A 22,431-nucleotide genomic window follows, 5' to 3' on the forward strand; every position below is an offset into this window, starting at 1 on the left:
ATGCATGCCCCACTGATCCGACGCAACCCAAAGAAGTATTGTCTATACCATCGAGACCACAGCACGATACCGAAGAGTGCATTCAACTCCAGAACGAGATTGAGGAGCTTATTTGGAGTGGGCATCTTGACAAGTACCTCAGAGATTGATGGGAACGAGATGAAAACCGATTCGAGCAACCTCAACTTGAAGGAAACCTGGATAACTAATCTGTCGCAAGCATCATAAACACCATTACTAGAGGCCAGGTCGGAATCTGCACCGGATCTAACAAACTGAGAACATGAGAGGCATCAATCAAGAAGTAGAAAATCAGAGATGTTATCACTTTTTCTGAGAAAAATGCGCAAGGAATTCAATCCCCGCATAACGATGCGGTCATTGTAACGGTAAATATAAACAATTATAATGTATGTTGCATCTTAATTGATAATAGAACCTTTGTCGACGTCTTATTTTACGATGCCTTTTCTAAGATGAACCTCACCTCACGCAATCCTCAACCAACCGAACCTAAATGCCCTCCAAGCTGTGGTTTCAACTTACCATCTGCTAGTGAGGTTCCCAGGAAGGCAGGGGGTCAGACAAATCCGAGATCAAGCACTTGCCGGGCAATGTTATATGACAACTCTTCAGAAGGCCAGACAACCCGAGGCTCTCCCAATCGAAGGGTTAGATGTCAAGGACGAGCTAAGCGAGCAGCACGATGAACCAATGGAGGACCTCATCTGGGTCCATTGGAAGAAGGAAGAACCGACCGAATGGTTCAGATGAGATAACTAAATGCCAACTTATTTCCTTTTTGTAGAAAAATACCGATGTATTCGCATGTTTAGCCTCGGACATGCTCGGCATCGATCTCAAGGTCATGGTGCACCAATTAAACATCAACCGTGGACACCAACCAATCAAACAGAAAAAGAGAAGCTTCACCCCGGACCTCCAAAAAGCAATTGCCAATGAAGTTAATAAGCTCATCAAGGCCGGATTCATTCGAGATGTCATCTATCCCAAATGGCCAGCCAATGTGGTCCTCATCGAGAAGACGAATGAGAAGTGACAAGTCTGCATCCACTTCACCAATCTAAATGAGGCGTACCTTAAGAACAACTACCCATTACCTCGGATCGATCAATTAGTGGATGCCACGTCGAACCATGAGCTCCTCAGCTTCATGGATGCCTTCTCCGATTACAACCAAATCCGAATGGCACCAGAGGATAAGAAGACTGCTTTTACTACTGATCGAGACCTTTTCTATTACTGATCGAGGTCTTTTTTTATTACAAGATCATGCCTTTCAGTTTAAAAAATACATGAGCGACCTACCAGAGACAAGTGAACTAGATCTTTAAAAATCAAACCAAAAGACATATGGAGGTGTACATGGATGATATATTGGTGAAAAGCCGAAGTACAAGTAATCATATTGCTGATCTTGGAAAAGCTTTCACCACTCTCCGTAAGTACAGGATGAAGCTGAACCCAACCAAATACACATTTGGAGTGACATCAAGGAAATTCCTCGACTTCGTGGTTTCCCAACTAGGAATTAAGGCAAAGCCAGAGAAGATCCGAGCTGTCTGAGAGATGAACTCACTAAGATCCATAAAGAAAGTCCAACAGCTCACAAGATCCGTGCTGAACCAATTTGTCTCTAGGTTGGCAGAGTGATGTCTCCATGTCTTCAAAATCCTAAAGCAGGCAAAGAACTTCTAGTGGACTGATGAATGCCGGACGGCTTTTCATAAGCTGAAGAATTACCACGACTCGCCACCCCTTCTCAACAAACCCGAACCAAATGAAGAACTCTCTTTGTACCTGGTTGTTCCCCCCCACAGCCCTTAGTTCGATTCTAGTATGTGAGGAAGGAAGGCTCCAAAAGCTGATATACTATATCAATAAGATCCTCCGTGATGCTGAGACAAGGTATTCAAAACTTGAGAAAGTGATCTACGCCCTCATCATCTCCGTCAAAAAATTATGCCCGTACTTCCAATCTCACACCATAATACTTCTAAGTTCTAACCAACCGCCCAATGAAGTCCATACTTCACCAACCTAATGCCTCGGGTCGGATTGCAAAGAGCTTTCAAAGTTCAATAAAAAGTATCAGCCTCGATCCTCCAAGGCACATGTGCTCGCCAACTTTATCTTGGAATGCACCATTCCAAAAGATCTAGAGGATCCTGAACTAAGGAAGAAATCCCAAAATCATGGGTATTGCATATAGATGGCTCGGCAAATTCCACTAGATCGAGGGTCGAGCTGATCACACCAGTCTAGAAGGTGTGGTAGCCGAATATGCCCTACAGTTCAACTTCTCGACCTCTGTCAATGAAGCCAAGTACAAAGCACTCACAACCGATTTGCAGATTGCCAAGGAGCTGGAAGTGAAGCAACTGAAGGTCTATAGTGACTCCCAGCTCGTTGTCGATCAAGTACAAGAGAGTTCAAAGCTTGGAAACCCAACATGGTGAAATACCCACAGAAGGTCAAAGACATGGCTTCCTTCTTTACCGGTCTTGACATTGAACAAGTCCCCAAATCGAAAAACACTAGGGCAGACCTGTTGTCAAAACTCGCAAACTTGGGACCAATCAAGCTGGATGGATCCGATGACCAGATATCTCCATGATGGTGTACTACCAACCGATCTCAAAGAAGCTTGAAAATTGAGACATCAAGCACCTCATTATGTATTCTTTGAAGATAAGCGATACAAAAGGTTGTTTTCGCTTCCATTATTGAAGTGTTTACGGCCTACCGAGGCGGACTATGCTCTTCATGAGGTGCTCGAAGGAATATGTGGGAATCATCTAAAGGGCAAGTCGCTAACGTATAAAGTACTGCGATAGGGCTATCACTAGCCGATGCTTCAGCAAGATGCGGCCGACCTCGTATGGAAGTGTGACCGATGCTAGAGGAATGCCCACATTCAACGCCGACTTGCTACTCCACCGATGCCAATTGGGGCACCCTAGCCCTTCACGCAATGAGGGATGGACATCCTCGAACCTTTTCCACACCTCGGATCCGTGCAAGTTCCTACTCGTCGCCATCGACTATTTTATCACATGGGTTAAGGTCAAGCTCCTAGATCGAATCACAAAAACTCAGGTACAAGACTTCCTTTGAGAAGCTATTATTTGCCGGTTCAATTTACTTTGGATCATCATCACTGATAATGGCCGGCAGTTCAACAATGCTCAATTTAGCAATTCTGCAAAGAGTTCAACATCACTCACCGCCTCAGCTCAGTGGGTCATCTACAAACAAATGGTGAGGCCAAGATGACCAACCAAACTCCACTGCAAGGTTTGAAAGCGAGATTGGATCGAGCCAAGGGGTTAAGGGCGGACGAGCTTTACAATGTGTTGTGGGCATATTGAACTATCTGGCAAATTTCTACCGAAAAAACGTCCTTCAACCTGGCTTTTGGGTCCGAGACTGTAATTCCCCTTGAGATCGACATCCCGTCACCTGGGTGGAAAGCTTTGATGAGTAGCATAACTCAAAAGATCTCTGAGCAAATCTGGACCTACTCGAAAAAATTCGAGAACATGCTCAGATCCGAATGGTGGCGTACCAACACAAGATGGCTCAGTGCTACAACTCTCGGGTCAAAGGAAAGGAATTCCGGACTGGCGACTTAGTTCTATGACGAATCGAGGTGTCCCGACCAATCAAGCAGTGAAAATTAGCCCCAAATTGGGAAGGACCATATCAAGTCGAGAAGATTGTCCGCCCTAAAGCATATCAGCTAAGACATTCAGACGGAAGCCTGATTCCCCATACCTAAAACTCTAAAAATTTATGAATGTACTATCAATAATGTAAATGCCATTTTCAAATAATTTGTTTTGGAACAAGAACTTTCACATTTAAAGTCCCACAAGTCTCGCAATAAACCAATTCTTGAAATCCAAAACCTCGACCGACTGAAAAACGAGGGATAACCCCATAAGAGGACCCTCAAAAAAATGACGAGGGATAATCCCATAAGAGGACACACGTAAGAATGGCTCATCTAGTCAAAACCGACACCCAAAACTTCGATCGATTGAGAAACGTGGGATAACCCCATAAAAGGACCCTCAAAAAGATGGCTCATCCGGCCAAAGCCGACCAAGTCCAAAACCTCAACCGATCAAGAAATAAGGAATAATCCCATAAGAGGACCCTCAGAAGGCTTGTCCAACCAAAACTGGCTAAACCCAAAATCTCGACCAATCGATAAGCAAGGGATAACCCCATAAGAGGATCCTTGAAAAAATGGCTCATCCGACCAAAGCCAATCGAGTCCAAAACCTCAACCAACCGAGAAGCGAGAGGTAACCTCATAAGAGAACCCATAGAAGGATGGCTCATCTGACTCTCAAAAGGATGGCTCGTTTGGCCAAAGCCGATCAAATCCAAAAAACTCGACCGATCAAGAAGCAAGGGATAACCTCATAAGAGGATCCTAAAAAAGACGGCTCGTTTGACCAAAACCGATCGAGTCCAAAAGCTCGACCTACCGAGAAGCGAAAAGTAACCTCATAAGAAGGCCCTCAAAAGGATGGCTCGTCCCACCAAACTCATCAAGCCCATAACCTCGGCCGACTAGAGGGCGAAGGATCCATTGGAGGTTCCTGGACACATGGAACCCCATATTGACACCGCTCGAGCTAAAATCCTTACGATAAGAATCATTTAGTGAAGGTCAGATCGGCAAACATAATTTGTAACAAGATAAGCCGACCTCAAAAACTCGACCACCGAAGAAACTAAAAATGACTCCACAAGTAGGTTCCAAACAATAACGAGCTGAGCTGTAAGGTGGAAAGGCCGAGGTGCAAGACTTCGAAAGTGTGTGATGGGCGAAGCGCCAATTCAATACAACGTACGACATCTCTCAGTAAGACCAAATAACCTTGGGGAGATCAGTTCGGTAAAAGCATAAACTATCCAAATAATAGGAAAAAAAACTTTAGCAAATAATGCTACTTTTTAAGGAAAAGTACTTTCATTCAAATATTTAAAATGTTTACAAGACAGATCGGACAAGCCGACTACAAAACAAGTTTGAAAAATCGAACTAAGATTACAAAAAAGGGAAGAAAAGAAAAAGGCATGTGCTTCAGTCGCAGGGGTGCCTTGTTCAACTCGATCAACAGTTTCATCGGCTTGACCTACCACCTCCTTGATAGTGGTGGCCTTCGGCAAGGGGAACTCGAAGATCTGGTATTCTTCGAGGCTTAGATCAAAGAAGACCAGAAGAAATTCAGTCGAACGTCGTTGTCATCATCGGACAAAAAGGAAAGGTTCATGTCAGAGTAATGACCTGCGATCTTAGATCAGCACTCATAGATGCCGATCTTGTAAGACTCCATGGTGAACTCGACCTTCTTGTCCACGGACTCCTTCGAAGCTCAAAAGTCCTCCACAGCCTTCTAAGCCAACTTAACTGCCTCGGCCACTTTTGCCTCCATCTTGGCAGCTTTTGCTTCGATAGCTGCAAGTTTCTCCTCCGATTGCTTTAATGCCTCCTTCAGGCGACCGACCTCCACCCCTACTTCAGTTAGCACGACCTGAGCCTTCTTCTCAACCCTCTCCGCTTCAAGGGTTCTTTCCTCAATCGCATCCACCTTCTTCTGGATCTCGGCCATCTCCGATCTCACCACCTTGACAATGTTCAAAAAGTACTCCAAATGGTCGGTGAGCTAAAAAACACAAAAAAAGAATAAGGGTTACCCGACCCGATCTAGATAATCAAAATAAAATGTTCAGTACAAAGGTCAGCATTACTCATTCGAATGGAGTTGTAGGCGTCAGTATAGTGAAAATTGAAGCTCGACTCCTCCAACTTCTTCGCATCGACTAGGAGAAGGATCCTATAAACAAGATCCCAAGCTACTCGCCAGCTCCCAAATGCGGAGTTTGACGAGGGCCAAGCTGTGCTGATGCACAACCCTTACTGGGCCTCAACAAGAGTTGCGATTAGTGCAAACTAGAGGCACTAGGAGCTGATTGGGAGGCCTCTCACCTCGAGGGGCCGAGGAAGCACCAGATCTGGGCAGGAGTGACACCCCAAAAAGAACCTTCATCGGATTGACCATCATCACCTCGAGATCAGTAAAAAGGGCCCCTACGAATCTCCGAGGCGAGGCCCCAACCGAGCTCAGGACGACACGAGCAATTAAGGCTTTGATGCAGGGGCACTTAGATGACTCCTCAATGGCAGTGGAGGCCCTCTTCTTCTACATCTCCTGTGCAGCCTCTCCAGGTCTTTGATCCTCATCCCCACAAAAAATCGAGGCAAGCATGTCAGCATAGATGATAAAGGGAATCAAAAAAAAGAAGAGATCGGATAAAACTAAAGTAGGCATTCACTTCATGGGTCAACCTAGCTGAGGCCGACGTTGTACAAGGTCGGCTCAGAAAACTCCTTTAAAGAGAAAACTTTCTGTCCGAGCAAAGTCTTTACGTCTCGGTGCTCGACATCGCCCAACGACGGGACTCGAATCAATGACCTCCCCTCAGAGAATCAAAAATAAAGAAAAATCTCTCCTTCCACCCGTGGACAGAAGAAGTACCTCAGATCAGGCCATGCTTTCTCCAAGATAAAAGGTACCACCAGTTCCGCTCCATTGGGTGCCTCGTAAAAGTAAAAAAAGGCTTGAAAGAGTAGGACAATAATTCAGAAGCCATCCAAAAAGCAGCGGATGGTGAAGCCCATAATGAATCACCATAAGTTCGGCACCACCAAACTCAGGGCGATCTCAAGAGAACGAAAAAGATGAATAAAAAAGGATAAAGGGATAGCCTCAAGCCAGCTGAGGGTCTCCTCTTTAAAGACCATGTTGACCTCATGGCGGATCGCACATCCTGCCACTTGGACCAGGGGCTTCTAGCCGATACTCGGCTAGGATTTGGCACTAAGCTCCAATCAGCTCTAAATCCTCAAGGCCAAGGACAAATTGAAAGCACCTAGGGCCAAACACTTCTTCGTCTCCAACCTCAGGCTCCTCGAAGTCGCTTCAAGGAAGAGGACGCCTCTCAGCTTCGAGATGGTTCTTGGTCGGTGGACCAACTCTCGATCGAGCCGAGAGTATCGCTCATCTCGGTAGCACTTTTGAAAAACAATTTTCAAAAAATAGAAAAGAAAAGTCAGAAAAATAAATGATGGGGCCGATCTAACGCAGGGCTAACCTCGAATTGGTGGTCGAAGCTCTTGCCAAAAGATGTTGGAAGCACGCTAAAGAACAGCTGAACCTCGCTAGACCCCAACAACGATGCAAAGAAAATAGGGTCAAATGATACGGACCACTATTTATAGATAGTGGGAACAGCTAGGTTCCGACGCCAGTTATAGCCAAGCCATTGGATGCTCGCTACATGTTGACTCGGGATTGGCTCAGCCAAGTTCCCGCAGATACCCACCACTGCACCAGAGGCATGCGATGGTTCATTTCAACCAGCCAGCCACTACCACGTGTCCAAGCATTAATAAGCATGATACGAACCAAGCCAAGGTAACTGGCACTTTGTTCAATGCTTTTACTCTCTTCATCCGAGCTACCAGTAGTTCGGACTCAAAAATGAGGGGCATCTGGTACGGGATGACAGTTTACCTCAAGCAAGCTCAACGTTACCTAAACGTCAGCTACATGACAATCTGATCTAGGCCGAGCTGAGGTGATAGGCCAAGATTCGCTACAGCAGTTACACACCAAATACTTGTCTTATCTACTCCATGTATCAGATATGCTCCAGAACAAATGGATAGTGGCCCACCTCATCCGGATAAGGCAAAAGCAGCGTGATTCACTCTGCCACTCTTGCATGTATTTTTAAAAATGGCCAATAGTCCCGCTTATAAATAAGGGGGCATAAGGGAACTCCCAGTAAACTCTCAACTCAAACTCTCTCCTTTCACTATTTTCTAGTAATTGACTTAAGCATTAGAGGGTCTCCACCAGAAACAACTCCTGTAAGGAACTTGATTTGCAGGTTCTTTTCCATCCAGTGCGGAATCGAGCTCGAGCCAACCCACAAATCTGTTAGCTCCAGTGCCAGGTTCAGATGCTAGCAGCAACAATACCTTAATGTTGGTATATGTGCATCAACAAGGAAATGCAAACACAAACACAAAGATCACTAAAGCTAATATGCTCAGATATCATTTAGATTAGAAAAAATAAACTTTTTTTATTGCCTTGTCACGTTGCGAACTAGACACAGTGTTATGTTATATTAGAAGCGAAATTACACATTCTTTTCAAAATATATGCTTTTATGGGGATATTTGTATGACTGGTATTCAAAAATTTATTTTGTATGATATGCAATGAGAATTACAAGTCTACATGATATAGAACACAAACGACAGACCACTAAGTTGTCATAACAAATTTGAAAATGGAACATCGATGTAACAAAAGGTTTGACTTATTTACAGGTTACCAAGAAAGAGAAATTAAAGTCATGATGGTTCCCTTCTCTTAATAAATGAGATAGAATACTATTTCAGAAGAAAAATGCAAAATTTCTTTCCAAATATTCTAATCCAAAACTAATTTGTATGACCATTAAAAACCTTCTTGGTCTCACATGTTTAGTGTTAGAAGTATATAGAACAAAGAATTGTATATATTAGAAATAATAGAGTTAAGGTTTGCAATACTTATGCATACCATCCAGTATTAGGCATATTGTACCAAACCGATACTTGGCAAAAGGGGCGTATTATGTGCTGGTATGCTGAACCAACCCAAACCAACACTATACCAACATGGTACCCATATCAGTACCTAAACCAATATTGTGAACCTTGTATAGCAAACACTATTATACAAGAATATTCAGCTCAGCTATATCATAAATAACTAAAACAAAGGAATATTCTATTCAGAGAATTTACCTACTTCCTTCATCTTCACTTTGAGCCTATCAACTAACTGCAACATGGTTGCTCTCTGCTCATTGTCTTGCATGTCACGTAACAATGATACAACGACTTTTGCATGATCTGAACAGAAAAAACAATCATCAGCATATCTTCAAAAACAGAGATAATAAGATATGAAGCAAAAGAGGTTGTTCAGTCCAACATGTAACAGGTCATTCTGATTGACTAATTCATTTAAGGCCCCTGAGATAATTTGTATCTTTTCACTTTTCATGTGCGACTGCTTGCTTTTTTTTGGGTTCATGTTCTCAAGACTTGGAAAACCAATACCAGAAATCATACCAACATTATGTTACCAGTTCAGTATCAATATGGAAGTATGGAACAGTAACCACCCCACACCAAGGCTTTCAACACCCTTTCTTACTCACAGCCATGGTACTGCTTGAAACCCAGTAGTAAAGGTAGTACCAAGCCCAGTTCCCAATGGTATCAGCCAATTCAGCTTATATATTGAACCAAACCTCATTACCTTACCAACACAATACAGTATGATCGGTATGGCAAACCTTGCATAATCTTATATATAATAAGAAGGTTTTGGTGACTAGACCGAGACATGACATGGAATTTTCCCAATTTCTTAATTTAAAGTTCCATTTCTAAATGATTTTTTCATGCATGAGAATTCAAAAACCGTGTACATGAAAACTATTGTGCTGGGAGTGAGGCAAAAACAAACTGCTGGATTTTCGGCATGCACTATATTTTAATAACACTATTTTTCCTTCCAAAAGTCCTAGTTGACATGCTTCTATGGGAATGTAGAAGTCCTAGGCAAGTGGAACCATTGATATCTAAATTTATCTGGGAAACAATAGGTAATGACATGGTTCACTGAACCGCCCCGAACCGGATGGTTTGGGACGTGCCAAACCGTACCAGTGGCTAACCGATGTGGTTTGGACATTAGATTCAGAACACCAGCGAAAACGGAGTGAGGGAGAAGGAAAGAGAGGAAGAGAGAGAAAGAAAGAGGCGAAAGGAAAGGAAAAGACCGACCGTGGCTCGTCGAGGCTGCCTGAGGACCATCGAGGCCTTCAAGGCTCCGCGGTTCTCCGTGAGATGCGAGAAGAGAGAGAGGAAGAAAGAGAGAGAAGAGGAAGGGAAGATGGCGGGGAGGCTGCCGAACAACCCAAAACTTTGCCCCTGTTTCATCATATTTTAAAAAAAACACGATGAAACATGGGCTCCGCCCCTGTTTCAAATCTGCAAAGGCCACAAAGCTGTTTTGGATAGTTCGACAGCCCTCCAGCAGCCTCCGCACCACCTTCCCCTCCCTTATCTTCTCTCTCTTCCCCTCTCTATCTCTCTCTCCTCTCATTTTCTCTCATGAAGGACCGTAGAGCTTGGGAGGTTGCGGCAGCTTCCGCAGCCCTCTAATGGCCATCACCGATGCCTCCACCTGCCTCCCTCTTCCTCCATCCCCCCCTCTCTCTTTTCTTCCCCGATTCATCCCTCGTTTCAATGTCAATTCGGGCTCGGTACAGTCTGATACAGTAGCATACCAACTCGTACTACCGGCCAGCCGACCAGCACAAGGTCCGGTTCCAAGTCGCCGATCTTTGGGTAATGGCAATCATCGTGCCAGTACCATATCCTCAATGATCTACAATCTCTCTTTGTTATCTTTGGACCCCAAAAAACCAAAGAAACCTCTATGATCTACGACGTTTTAGCTTGTTAGAAATATACCACTCTACATTAGTCCCTCTTCAAGAAAAAAATAATAGAGGCATTCTCTAATCAAAGATCCCAATCCATGTATTCTTACCACATGCATCATGCGTCAAATACTAACGCGATGTAAGTAAAAAACTACAGCATCTTATTTTTGTCTTCATTTGCCTGAGATGTGTTATACACCTACTTGAGACAGTGGTGGACACAACTGTGCACATCCCTTTGCCACTCTATATAATCCTTCCACCTATATTCATTTTTTCAATTTTCTTTAAAAGTATTCCTATGTACTTGTGTGTGTTTACATGTGTACACATTTTTGTGTACAAGTGCATATGCGTATGCATAGTATGTGCATGTGTCCGCATGTGCACAAATATTTAGCACATGCGACAAAAGTATGATAGCCAGAATTTCTACAGTAAGGCCAGCAGATGCTAGCCTTTTATGAGTGGACCTGTGAGATTTTAATAACAATATATTTCAAAAACAAGGCCTCACTAAGGCTGGTCTCAAGTTGAGTCCGGCCATGATGGACGCCATGGAACCTGTGGCTGCCTTCAGGTTGAGAGTCCAGCCACAGGAGAGACCATGAAGGTTCACAAATAATTAATGTACATATTGGTGTATGTGGGGTTACATATGCACATATTTGCGTCCATGAAGAATGCAACAGCCTTGCCATTTATGTAAGGACCATAGAATGGAACGCAAGATTATTGCCTTTGAAGTGGGATCAGTTGAAATAACTCATCCAATGTTGCTCTTTGAGCTTCACTGTAGCTGCTTAAATAATCTCATCAATCATCATAACAAAAAGGTTAACAAGCTGCCATATTCTTAGCATATACATGCATATATTATATGTATCTATGAATGTTGCCCCTGGAGCTAACTTTGGTACAATTTTTCAAGAAGTCTCATCACAGCAAAAATTCAACTAAATGCAAAATCATAGCAAATAGATGATAACAAGAGAGAGAAAAGAAATATACAATGAAGGCACATCTTCAATTGAGTTGGAGAGAGAGATGCTAATTGAGTGCTAAAGAATAACTTTTGTCTTCCAAAGAAATTTATAGTTAAAGCCATAAAACAAAACAAAACAAATAACAACACCAGGTGAAGATGACCACAAAAAAAAATCTACCAAAAGTTTAGAGGAACTTCATCATACAGGTGGCATCTACTTCCTTAATTTCATGGCCATACGCACAGTTATCACACATCCCTGAAATATTAATTGCCAGAATTAGTACAGTTTGTTAGAGAAGTCTCTCCAAACAAGTCAACTACAAGGCTGTTATTCTTGAAATTATGTAAAAAGGCATATAGAACTACCATTGCAATCCTGTAGAGGTTCCCCAAAATGCTGAAAGAAAGCACCTCGGTGGCAGTTTCTTTTAGACTGAAAAAAGAAGGCACAAACTTTACCCTTAACCTTACACACAAGAACACTATTTTGCTGGACAGTACACTAGCAATTGCTCCTATTCTTTCATCTTTTTGCCACAAGTATTCAAATAATAACATACATTTTGAGAAATATTAGTCAGGAAATTTATTGTTTGATGTAGTAGTATACTATCTAATCTGTGTAAGAAAGAGAAACATTCATGTCTGAAGGCATACCTGACAGTATCGGACAATATCATAGAGATTTTGCAAGCCAGAGTTCTCATAAAAGACCATTGAACTCTGTTTAGAAAGCACCATGTTCATTTACTTGCCACAAGGAGGAAAAGAATAACATCTAAGAAGTCAAAATTGGTTCTACCTGGCGTGGAACATCGCCTGGTCTAAAATATAACAAGCATTCTGATGGAAGTCCATCTCTTCCCGCTCGACCACTCTCCTATAATGCCAATAATTTATGGAAAAGCATTCCTTGAATAAAGCAAGAAGATAGATTTAAACTACCTGATAGTATGTCTCCATTGATTTACTGAGGCTGTGATGAATGACAAACCTGACTAGAGATAACCAAGAAAATTTTAGCATTGAGCAAACTGAAATTAGACTACAGATGGAAAGAGAAACTGCAATTAGACTATAGAGTAACACTAGTTTTAGAATGCAAAAAAGTGCACTATGAAATTATCCTTTAGGACTCATTTAGTTCACGAAAAGCAAGAACGGTGGAGCCATCCCAAACTGCTTGATTCGGGGTCTACCGAGCCATATTGGTGATGAACCAAGACAGTTCTGGCAAGCAAAACAAGAAACAGTGACAAAGGGGGCAAAAAAAAAGGAAAGAGAGAAAAAGAGAGGGGGAGGGAGGGAGGGAGGGAGGAAGAGAAAGAGAGCGAGAGGCCAAGTGGAGCCCCTTCTCCACCCCTTTGCACAGTTCCCTAGCCCTCCACTGGCCTCTCTCTCTCTCTTCCTCTCCCCCAATTCTCCCTCTCCTCCATCCTCCCCCAGCTTTGTTGTGTCAATATGGGCCCAGCACAGTACCATACCAAACTGTGCCGTCAGGCAACCAGCATGGGCCTTGGTACCAGCACACGATACTTGGCGAGAAGAATTTTACTTCACTAAAATATTTTTCTGAGAATCTGATACTTAGGAAACTGATTTTTGTATGTTTGGTTAACCATGGAAAAGTGACTTATATTTAGTTGAGCGTCTACTTTCCTAGGAAAGTTGTGAGAAATACCCATGATGCCTTTAATAAAGGAACTACAGGGAAAAACATCACATATATAATTTTTTGAGTTCGCTTGGAGCACCAAGGCCCAGAGGTTTTGAAGGTTCAACACCAAAAAGACCAGAATATATTTTTAATAGCTATTTTTAAATATTTTAAATCTAAAAAATATTTAAAAATATATTAAAAATCACTATTATAAATATTCATTGGGTTGAATTTTTTAGAGTTCTAACAAATTTTGATAGTTAGACAACTTTAAATTATGGTAATTTTTAATAGTTACTAATATTTTTATATTAAAATTACCACTTCTTTATATTGTGGTAATTTTTAATAGTATATTTTTAATAATTTTAAGATTAACTATTAAAAATAGCTATTATGAAAATCATGATAGTTTAAGGGCATTTTTGAAAAAAAAAAAGTCATAATTTCCAATCCATAGGAAAATAGCTTTCCCATATCCCATATGGATTTTTCTTTCCCATGAAATATGGAAAACTTATTCCCACAAGAAAGCTACTTTCCCATCTCTCTCTTCTGAAATCTCCTACCAAATGTGAGGTATTTTTTTCATTTTCCGCTAACCACACTTCCCCCCTGCTCTTCCCACAAATCCAATGAGTCCTTAAAGCCATTCATACATTGAAAATCATAGAAAATAGTGGAGAAAAACAATTATCAACCACATGACAATGTTTTTAATAGATAACTTGTACTTTACTCACCTAGGCACAGATATGCTTAGGCAAGAATGCGCACACACCAACACATGCATGCACACGCAAACCTCTAGGGTCCAAGAGGATCAGGTCTACCCAGATCCAGGCCAGTCTGCATCCAATTCTTCCTAGGATTTGAGAAACGGATCTAGAATGAGACCAAAATTAAAACCCAAACACCAACTAGACTGAGCACATTTTACAGAACCAGGTGCAACATGATTGAACTCAATTAAATTCAATCTTCAATTTAGACATTGCCTAACACAGCCCCAAAAATGATGGTAAATCTACGTCTAAACATTAAATCTAAAGTCAGTTCCGATTGGATCTAGGTCAAGCTAGACCTACGCCAACCTGATCCACTTGCAGCCCTACATGCATCCACACATGCTTGCATGCATTCATAAGTGTGCATAAACCAACATGGACATCTGCAGACATGCATGAACACTATGCTCACATACAAAGGTATAACATCGGAATTTCCATGATCTTTAGTTCCACCAACACAAAGGATTCTGCTACTACCCGGGTGCTCTTGCAAAAATGCCCCACCTTGAATTGAACACTGCTGAAAGTTGATCCATTTTACTGATTAAGCTGCTTTCATATAATATAAATTAACATGCTGTTCATGTTTATACCCTTTATAATATCTGATAATACCATGCACATATGGAAGGGGAGTAGTTGATGGAAACGATATGAAACCATTGCCCGTTGAAAAAAAAAAAGTCACATTTATTGGTAAGCATTTAAATAAGTCCTTACAGATTAATGTTGTAAAGAAAAGCAATGCTAGAAAGGTTGCCAATTTTCATGGAAAGCACAAGAAGGCATCAGGTAGTGAAATTAACTGGACATTCAACAAATGAAAACTAAATGTAAGGAACAAAATGGCAATTATGGTATGCAAGACTTTTTCATTCAACATACCATCCGGCTTATTTATTCCCATTCCAAATGCCACCTGCAAATTTTTTATCAAAGAGGTCATAAACTGTTTACTTGAAAAGGCCAAAAAGAAAAAAAATGGCATCAGGCATACATACCGTACCAACAATAACTTGTAATTTGTTTTTGCTCCAGCTGTTCAACAAAAGAAAGACAAAATTATATAGAACCAGGTATGTGAAAAATAGGCTCCAACACAGCAATGCAACATGTTAATTGGAAAGGAATGGAGAAATGTTGGTGCAAGAAAAACACGGGGGTAAGACCTAAGGTGACATGGATGGTAGTTAGGAAAAAGCAGATGGAAAAGATTGAAACAAAATGGGGTTGACCTTAAATATGAATTTTTGGTCAATGAGAATCCATAGAGCTAATCCCAAATATGCGACCAGGCTTGTTACAGCAAAAATCCAAGGAAAGAAGATCTAGATTATAATAGTCCTTAATATATTGCACCATGTTCACACTGTTAACTACTGATGCATATCATAAATTAAACAAAAATTTGAATTTTATAATAGACTACATCAATAACCTGTTAGACATCTAGATTGTGAAGTATAAAAGGAATGACAGGCAAACCATACAACCATCATCTTGACTTGATTTATATTAAAAAAATTGGAAAAAGGTATCCAAAGTTATAGAAATTTATTGAAAAGAGTAAATACCATGCCAGATAGGAATGAGTAATCTACTAATATATGTGGTCTTAGAAACTTCATGTACAAGGAGAATGATCATGCACGCTCCATGTTGGGTACCTGTAAGAATTGTATTTCTCGGTATTCATTGAGATAACAGGCTAGTTAAGAAGCATTTAGATCTGTCGACAATCTTTGTTCAACAATAGTCAAATAAAACTGCCCTCCTCTTTCCTGCACGGTGAATCCACAATGAATGCCCTGACTGACCTTAGAACCTGTGAACCTTCCATGTGACTGGTTTCTTTCTAATTAACTTTGTAAGTTTCCATGTCAATATATTTCCACATTCATCACAGAATCATACATTAGCTACCACATCTAGAAGGGGACCAACACTGTTGGAGACGGTTAGATCAGATATGAGTCACAGCACAGAATTTCTTGCATTTCAGATTAGCTGAACTTTCACCAACAGTCTAATTCCAAACTCGAAAGCTTCAAGATATGCCTAAGATATTGAAAAATGATGGTGATGATAAAAATAAACACAACACTACAGTGGTTAAAGATGTTTTCACTTATTGCCTAACTGCATTTAATTTAGTTTTTTATTTGCACCACTTAATAAATCATGACAATAGATTTGAAATCTCAAGGTCCTGCATACATATGTAGGTGATATAGTATATCACTTTTCTTTTTAAAAAAACAAAAGACAGAATAGCACTTTCTCTAGAGTTATTTAAATTACAACTCACGCATACAATTGCACAGGACACAAAAATAGAGACAGGAAGAGACAAGATTTATGTCCCATTTTTGGAATTTTGAGGACTTACACTACAATCAGGTCATCTATCAGTAATCCTGTGATAGGGATTTTCATAGGTCATATGTGCAATTAGCATCACAAATTTTGTGTTTTCTACTACATTGCCATCTATAAGAACTAACTACCTCATTTAGTATTTGATCTTCATCCAACATCTAGCGAGTAGACACATTGCAAGCCAGATTATATAATCATCTTTACTAATTTTGTTTTGATTTAATTGATGACTGCTGCAGATATCTTGTTACATGATAACATTCCCTTTAATAAATGCTTCCACAGGCCTACCGTCCTTCACTTCATATTTTGACCCCATCTTATTGCCAGATGATCATGATTTCCGTATCACTTGGTATTCTTTTTCTCCTACCTATCATTCATCTTAACAAGTAACAACCATATAAAACAAACTCTGCTATTCGTGTTGGCTAAGGCGCTTGCATTGTCTGTGTCTCCACAGTTGCCAGGGATGATGTTTCTGACTTTTTCTCAACTATATCACCTCTACGTTTAGAATCCTTTCCCAGCAAACTATATCGCCTCTATCTAGAATCCTTTCCCAATAAGACCATCCAGAATCCTTTTTGTCTGTGAACTCCTTTCAAAGCTCACCAATATGTATGTGTTCCCCACTGCATTCTACCATCCATGCTTTTTTTTTTTTCAGGCCACATTAATTGCACGTGCAATACTCTAGTATATTTCAAGACAAAACAATCATTTTTGTTTCACTTGTTCTTGGTTCCATCTATCATTCCCTATATTTAGTAATAACACAGACAACTCCACAAACAAAAAAAATCCTTCCTGAGCTAATGCAAAAGAACAAATCATAGCAAGTCAGTAATTCCTCCCAATTGATCTCATCATCAGTTATTTGAGTTGTGATTATTATCTGTGCAAAATCTTGAAGAAAACCTTAAAGGTGCTGAAGCCTCTTTCTGTAGATGTTCACCCATCTAGTGTTTTATATACAATCTCTTGAAATGTCCACCCTGCCAGCACTAGACAGAAACAGACTAATCAATATTAAGATGATATCCTAAACCAGATGCTTCAGACTCCTCATGCATCACTCTCTTCCATTATCTACATTATACCAAGTTGACTGCTACAAAGAGAACTACATGACCCCACCCCCAAGATAGGCTGAAACTGGGAAGACTAAATAGAGAAAATACAAGCAGCTTTATTTTACAATGACTAATTCATCAAGGACAATTAATTTACCACAGATGAACTTTCTCACGAGCAGTCACATCCATATCTGCATGGTAATAATCCGCTGAAATTCCACGTTCTCGCAACTCCTTTGCAACCTGTATGTAACAAAAAAAAAAAAAATCCATGTTCATATTAGATCAGACAAGCATTTTCAATAAAAAAAAAAGGTAGCACTGAGAAAGAGGAGTACTTTGATAATTTTCAGAATTGTCATACACACTAGCCTGCTCTTAATGGGACTAGGACCAAACCTTCCCAACCAACTGGAAGCACTTGCTTAGAAGTTGTGAAAAAGGATATGGAACATAAAGCCAACCCCATTAATGAAGCAGGCATTCTTCTAAGAATTACAATGAGCTTAAAAGGAAATTAAACATTTTTGAAAAACTAAACACATACAAAGAAAGTTGTTCTGGGTTAGTTTAGGTTTAAATTAGGATTAGACTAAATTTTTTTAGTTTTTTGGTTTTATTTTTGGTTAATTTGGTTCTTTTATTGAATTTTACATGTTCAGATAAGTTGGAAGAAGGTTTGGTGTCTTATAATATTTTTTGTTATACACTTCAGCAAGGTTCGCTGTACCGGTACCGGACGGCGTGCCGATACCAGACTGGTACGGTATGATACCGGTACCATACCGTACCGACCGGTATTTTTTTGATTTTCAAAATTTTTTTTTGAATTTTTGAAGTTAATAATTGATAAATACAACTTCAATATGGCATTATATTGCATATTATTGACATATTTGTGTTCAATTTGGAGTTAGATTGCGGTACAAAGACTCTTGATCCAAAATTTCAAACATATATTTATTTACATTATATTTCAACTATGTCATCTTAAAACTAAAGAAAAAATATATAAAATACGCATTAAAATGTATCTAAATATTTAAGTACAAAGCGCAATAACTGATATACGAATCTTAAAATGTACTCTACATTTAATTTCTTGTCGAGTGTCTGTGACGCTCGTAGATGTCTGGATCATCAACATAGTCTGAAGGGATATCAGTCCAACCCTCTAACCAAGCTGCACCGTACTCTCGAATATTCATCATCCCATAAGGCATCTTCTCTAGATTGTAAGACATCTCAGACCTCTCACTAAAATTCTGACTCTAAGAAATATCCTCGAGATGATGATACGGTTGTGGAGGAGCCCATCCAAATATGCCAGTAGCAAAATCTGATCCGTAAGATGCTCCAGGCTGCATAGGGTAGTAACCACTAGAAGATGATGCCTCGGATGCACCATATGCATATGGATCATAAGGTGGCTGTGGATAATAGGATCCATAATGCAGGATGATCCAGATACATCCATGGACCCTACTCCACGTGCAAGATCGTCCGCAGTATATATATAATTAAAATATATGCAAGTATAAGAAAACACGATAGTTTAATGATAATTAAAATAATTATATATAATTTTAAAATAATTTTAATAATTATTTTAAAACTTATAAATTCAAAATAAATATGTTATATGCTTCAAATAATATTTTTAAATTAACTAAAATATAACACTATTTTTATATATTTTTTATTTTATAATTAAATTTTTTAATTTAAATAATTAAAAAAATAATTTTTTAATTTTAAATATTTGAAAAAAAAATTGAAATTAGATTTAAGTAGCTTGAATCATTCTAAACATGATTCCCAAACTCTAATTTTTTTTACTAAAATTTATTTTTTTTAAAATTTTTAAATAAATAAATATTTAAAAATATTTAAAATATATATATAATTAACGAAAATTATCAATTTTGGTGTCATCGTGTAGATCTTCCAAGGATCTATCACATATAATTAAATTATACCAAAATCATAAGATTTTGACATTATTTTTTTCTATTTTTATTTTATCTCATTTTTATCCTATTTCTAACAACAAAAACAAAAAAAAATATTTACTAACAAAATAACAGATTATCTTACCTCCGGCCAAAGATCAGCCTCTTCTCAAATCACTCCTCCAATTTCACGAAATTTTGCCTTCTTTTCTAATTTTTTGGAGGTCTCAACGATTAAGTTGTCCACGGCCATGGGTGTTCTCTGAGAACTCTCAAAGAACACCGAAGGCCTGGTGCTTATTAAAGCACCAGACCCTCTCCCCCATGTGAAGTGGGCCACGCCCATTTCTCTCCCCTCTCTCCCCCCTATCACGTGAAAAGGCCCCCACCTTCCCCCTAACCCCCTTCTCTTGGGCGGTACGGTTCGATTCACCCCGAACCGATCCAGAACCGAGCCGTACCGCCCAATCCGGGTGGTATGGGCCCGAACCGCACCGAACCGGACGGTTCGGTGCGGTTCGGGGTTGTGTTCCGAAAAAAGGCCCGAACCGGACCGGTAAGGGACCGGTCCGGCTCGGTACGCCCCGTACCGGGCGGTTCGGCCCGGTACGGCGAACCATGCACTTCAGTCTATTCTTTGAGTGAGCATTTGAATCCGACAATCCTAATTCATTGGGACTTGGTTTCCAAGAATTCTATTTTAGGTCTTACTTGCACTAGGAAGTTTTAAGTCATTAGGATTGTGATCTCGATTTATTTTATCGTCTTTCCATATCGGTTTCATATAGTCATGAATTTTTGTACTTTCGGAAAGTTGAAAAGTATGTTGCTTCTTATTCCTTTGTTAAGGGAAAGGTCTAGAGCCATCCTAGTTAACTAGCGTGTCTTATTATGTCTTTTTTTTGGTGAGACAGATATAACATACAGTTACCTATCCATTAGAGTCTGCACATAATTTAATAAGAGACTATCCTCTCAAAAAGTCTTATTATGTCTTTAACTGAAAAAAACAAGGACAGGAAACAGAGAAAAGTCTAAAAATCAGTTTTGGTGATGAAAGAAAGAAATTTTCCCCTATTGTAGAAATCATCATCAACTTCAGGGGCACAGGAGCTGTTTGGTTGACAAGTTTTATTTAAAAGGGTACATAGAAAAATCAAATGAAGAAGTTTTTCCAAAACAGTTGTTTGGTTGTTTTCCATAGAACCTGTTTTATCAAATTGAGGCCATAAAACATGAAAAATGAGTTATATGAAAAACATGTCTCCTCTTGTTTTTCATAAAACTTGTTTTATGGCTGATTATATTTTATCGATATCTCCTTTTAGTAGAACTCTCTGGCATCCAAGTAGACCCATAGATCACTCAGTTGCCAATGCAGAGTTTATACATATAACTATGAAAATGTTGCAGATTAAATATTCCATTTTTTGTCTGAGATTTGTTTTAGATTCTCACCTGTAGTGGGTTTAATCCTGAGGATTGAATCTACATTACATGCTCATCAGAAAAATAAACAAATCTCACATCTATAGTTGAAGTTTCTTTAGACATGAATGTGAATAAATGAAAGACAATACAACCAAATGTCAAACATTGACATATGAGGAGGTATTGTTGAGTTCTACAACTACACAACATAATCAACATCACCAAGAGCTAATATAGGGTTATTTATTTGACAATGAACTATAGGATGGGTACCATGGACAGCGAGTTTCTGCAAAGAGTAATGATTTCGGCGTGTTTCTAGCTATGCTAATTCTGGGGATTGGTGCTAAACAATGAGCACTCATTGTTGGATTTGAACAAGGATTGGTTAAATATTTGTTTCTTTCTTTGAATACTAATAGGTTTTCAAAGATAGAACAAAAAGTGATGTAAAATTATAATTCAGTGTAAAGTAAAACATTTAAAATGCAGAATGGTCTAAAAGAAGTGGGTAATCTCATTAAAGTTGTTGAATCTTACAAGCACTTCAAGGTTGACGGGCCTAGTTTGTTGATGCTTTTCAGTAAATTTATCATAGGGTATACTTTGATAGCATCTGAGAGTACAGTATGAATCAGAATAGCATGTTGCATCCTAGATCATCGAATGTGTTCAAGCTTTAGGGCCAAGAAGAGCTATATGCCAATTTGAAGAAGTATGACCTTGTGACCAGAAGCTTCATTTTCTTGGGCTACGTATTTCCATCCAGGCTTGCAATGAGTCTCAATTGCAATAAAGTTAAAGAAATACATGGCTTAACAAGATTTAGAGGTCTGGTTGTGTTTTTATACAAGGCTCATCTCTCTATTAGTTTCTCATAGCTCTCAGGATCAAGTATTTGAAAAGTGGGTTTTATACCTAAATTTGAGAAGCCAAGAAAATGAAATGGTTAGGCAAAGATGTCAGGTGAACTGTGGTTGCATTATCTGTGTTGAAAGTACTGTTTAGGAATAGCAAGGTTTAAAGGTTGAATGCTATATCTGTTATTCTACCTATGACATGGAAAACTACACTATCATATAATCTTTGAATCACTGAAACTATTATTTCATAGAGAAGGAACATATATTGCACTCCACAAAAGCATAAGGAACTTGTATTTCACACTATACAAGTAAATTTAACACAAATCAGTAAGCATTGAGCAACATCAAAGCTAACAAATAGTCATGCATAAAGGATTTAAGTGTTAACAAGAGTTCACTTTAGTTATCATGAATTTTCCCAGTGGAATTAATTTCATGTAGGAGTTGTATGAGAATAGTTTCTCATCAATATGGTTTGCTCTTTGATTCAACGAATTCTGTTTGTTGGTTGCATGGAGCTATTATCTTCAAAAGGCTTGTAGACACATGGAAACTGATTACAGTAGCTATAAGATGATAGACTTGGCTTATGAAGCTTGAAATGGTCAGGTTGCATCAGGTTTTCTCTTTTATTCAACTTAGTTTTGTTGGCTGCATGAAAT

General features: G+C 39.4%; 1 protein-coding gene across 10 annotated transcripts in view; it reads right to left on the minus strand.

Moving 5' to 3' along the window:
• The window catches only part of LOC105060817 (ATP-dependent DNA helicase Q-like 2), a 40,718-nt gene that overhangs the window by 11,012 nt on the left and 7,275 nt on the right, over positions 1–22,431 (minus strand). For 6 of the 10 annotated variants that reach the window (XM_073256889.1, XM_073256887.1, XM_073256888.1 and 3 more), the window contains 9 exons: positions 17,675–17,763; positions 15,064–15,100; positions 14,948–14,981; positions 12,557–12,609; positions 12,414–12,491; positions 12,269–12,334; positions 11,978–12,044; positions 11,814–11,867; positions 8,906–9,013 (listed from right to left, as the gene is read on the minus strand). In XM_073256889.1, coding sequence (XP_073112990.1) covers positions 8,906–9,013; positions 11,814–11,867; positions 11,978–12,044; positions 12,269–12,334; positions 12,414–12,491; positions 12,557–12,609; positions 14,948–14,981; positions 15,064–15,100; positions 17,675–17,763 — 586 coding nt within the window. Of the gene's footprint in view, positions 1–8,678; positions 8,767–8,905; positions 9,014–11,813; positions 11,868–11,977; positions 12,045–12,268; positions 12,335–12,413; positions 12,492–12,556; positions 12,610–14,947; positions 14,982–15,063; positions 15,101–17,674; positions 17,764–22,431 lie in introns of all 10 variants that reach the window. The other 4 variants (XM_073256892.1, XM_019845895.3, XM_073256891.1 and 1 more) reach the window with 3 other exon arrangements.

This window comes from Elaeis guineensis, chromosome 4 (assembly GCF_000442705.2).
Source record: "Elaeis guineensis isolate ETL-2024a chromosome 4, EG11, whole genome shotgun sequence".
In the NCBI taxonomy this organism is placed as follows: Eukaryota; Viridiplantae; Streptophyta; class Magnoliopsida; order Arecales; family Arecaceae; genus Elaeis; species Elaeis guineensis.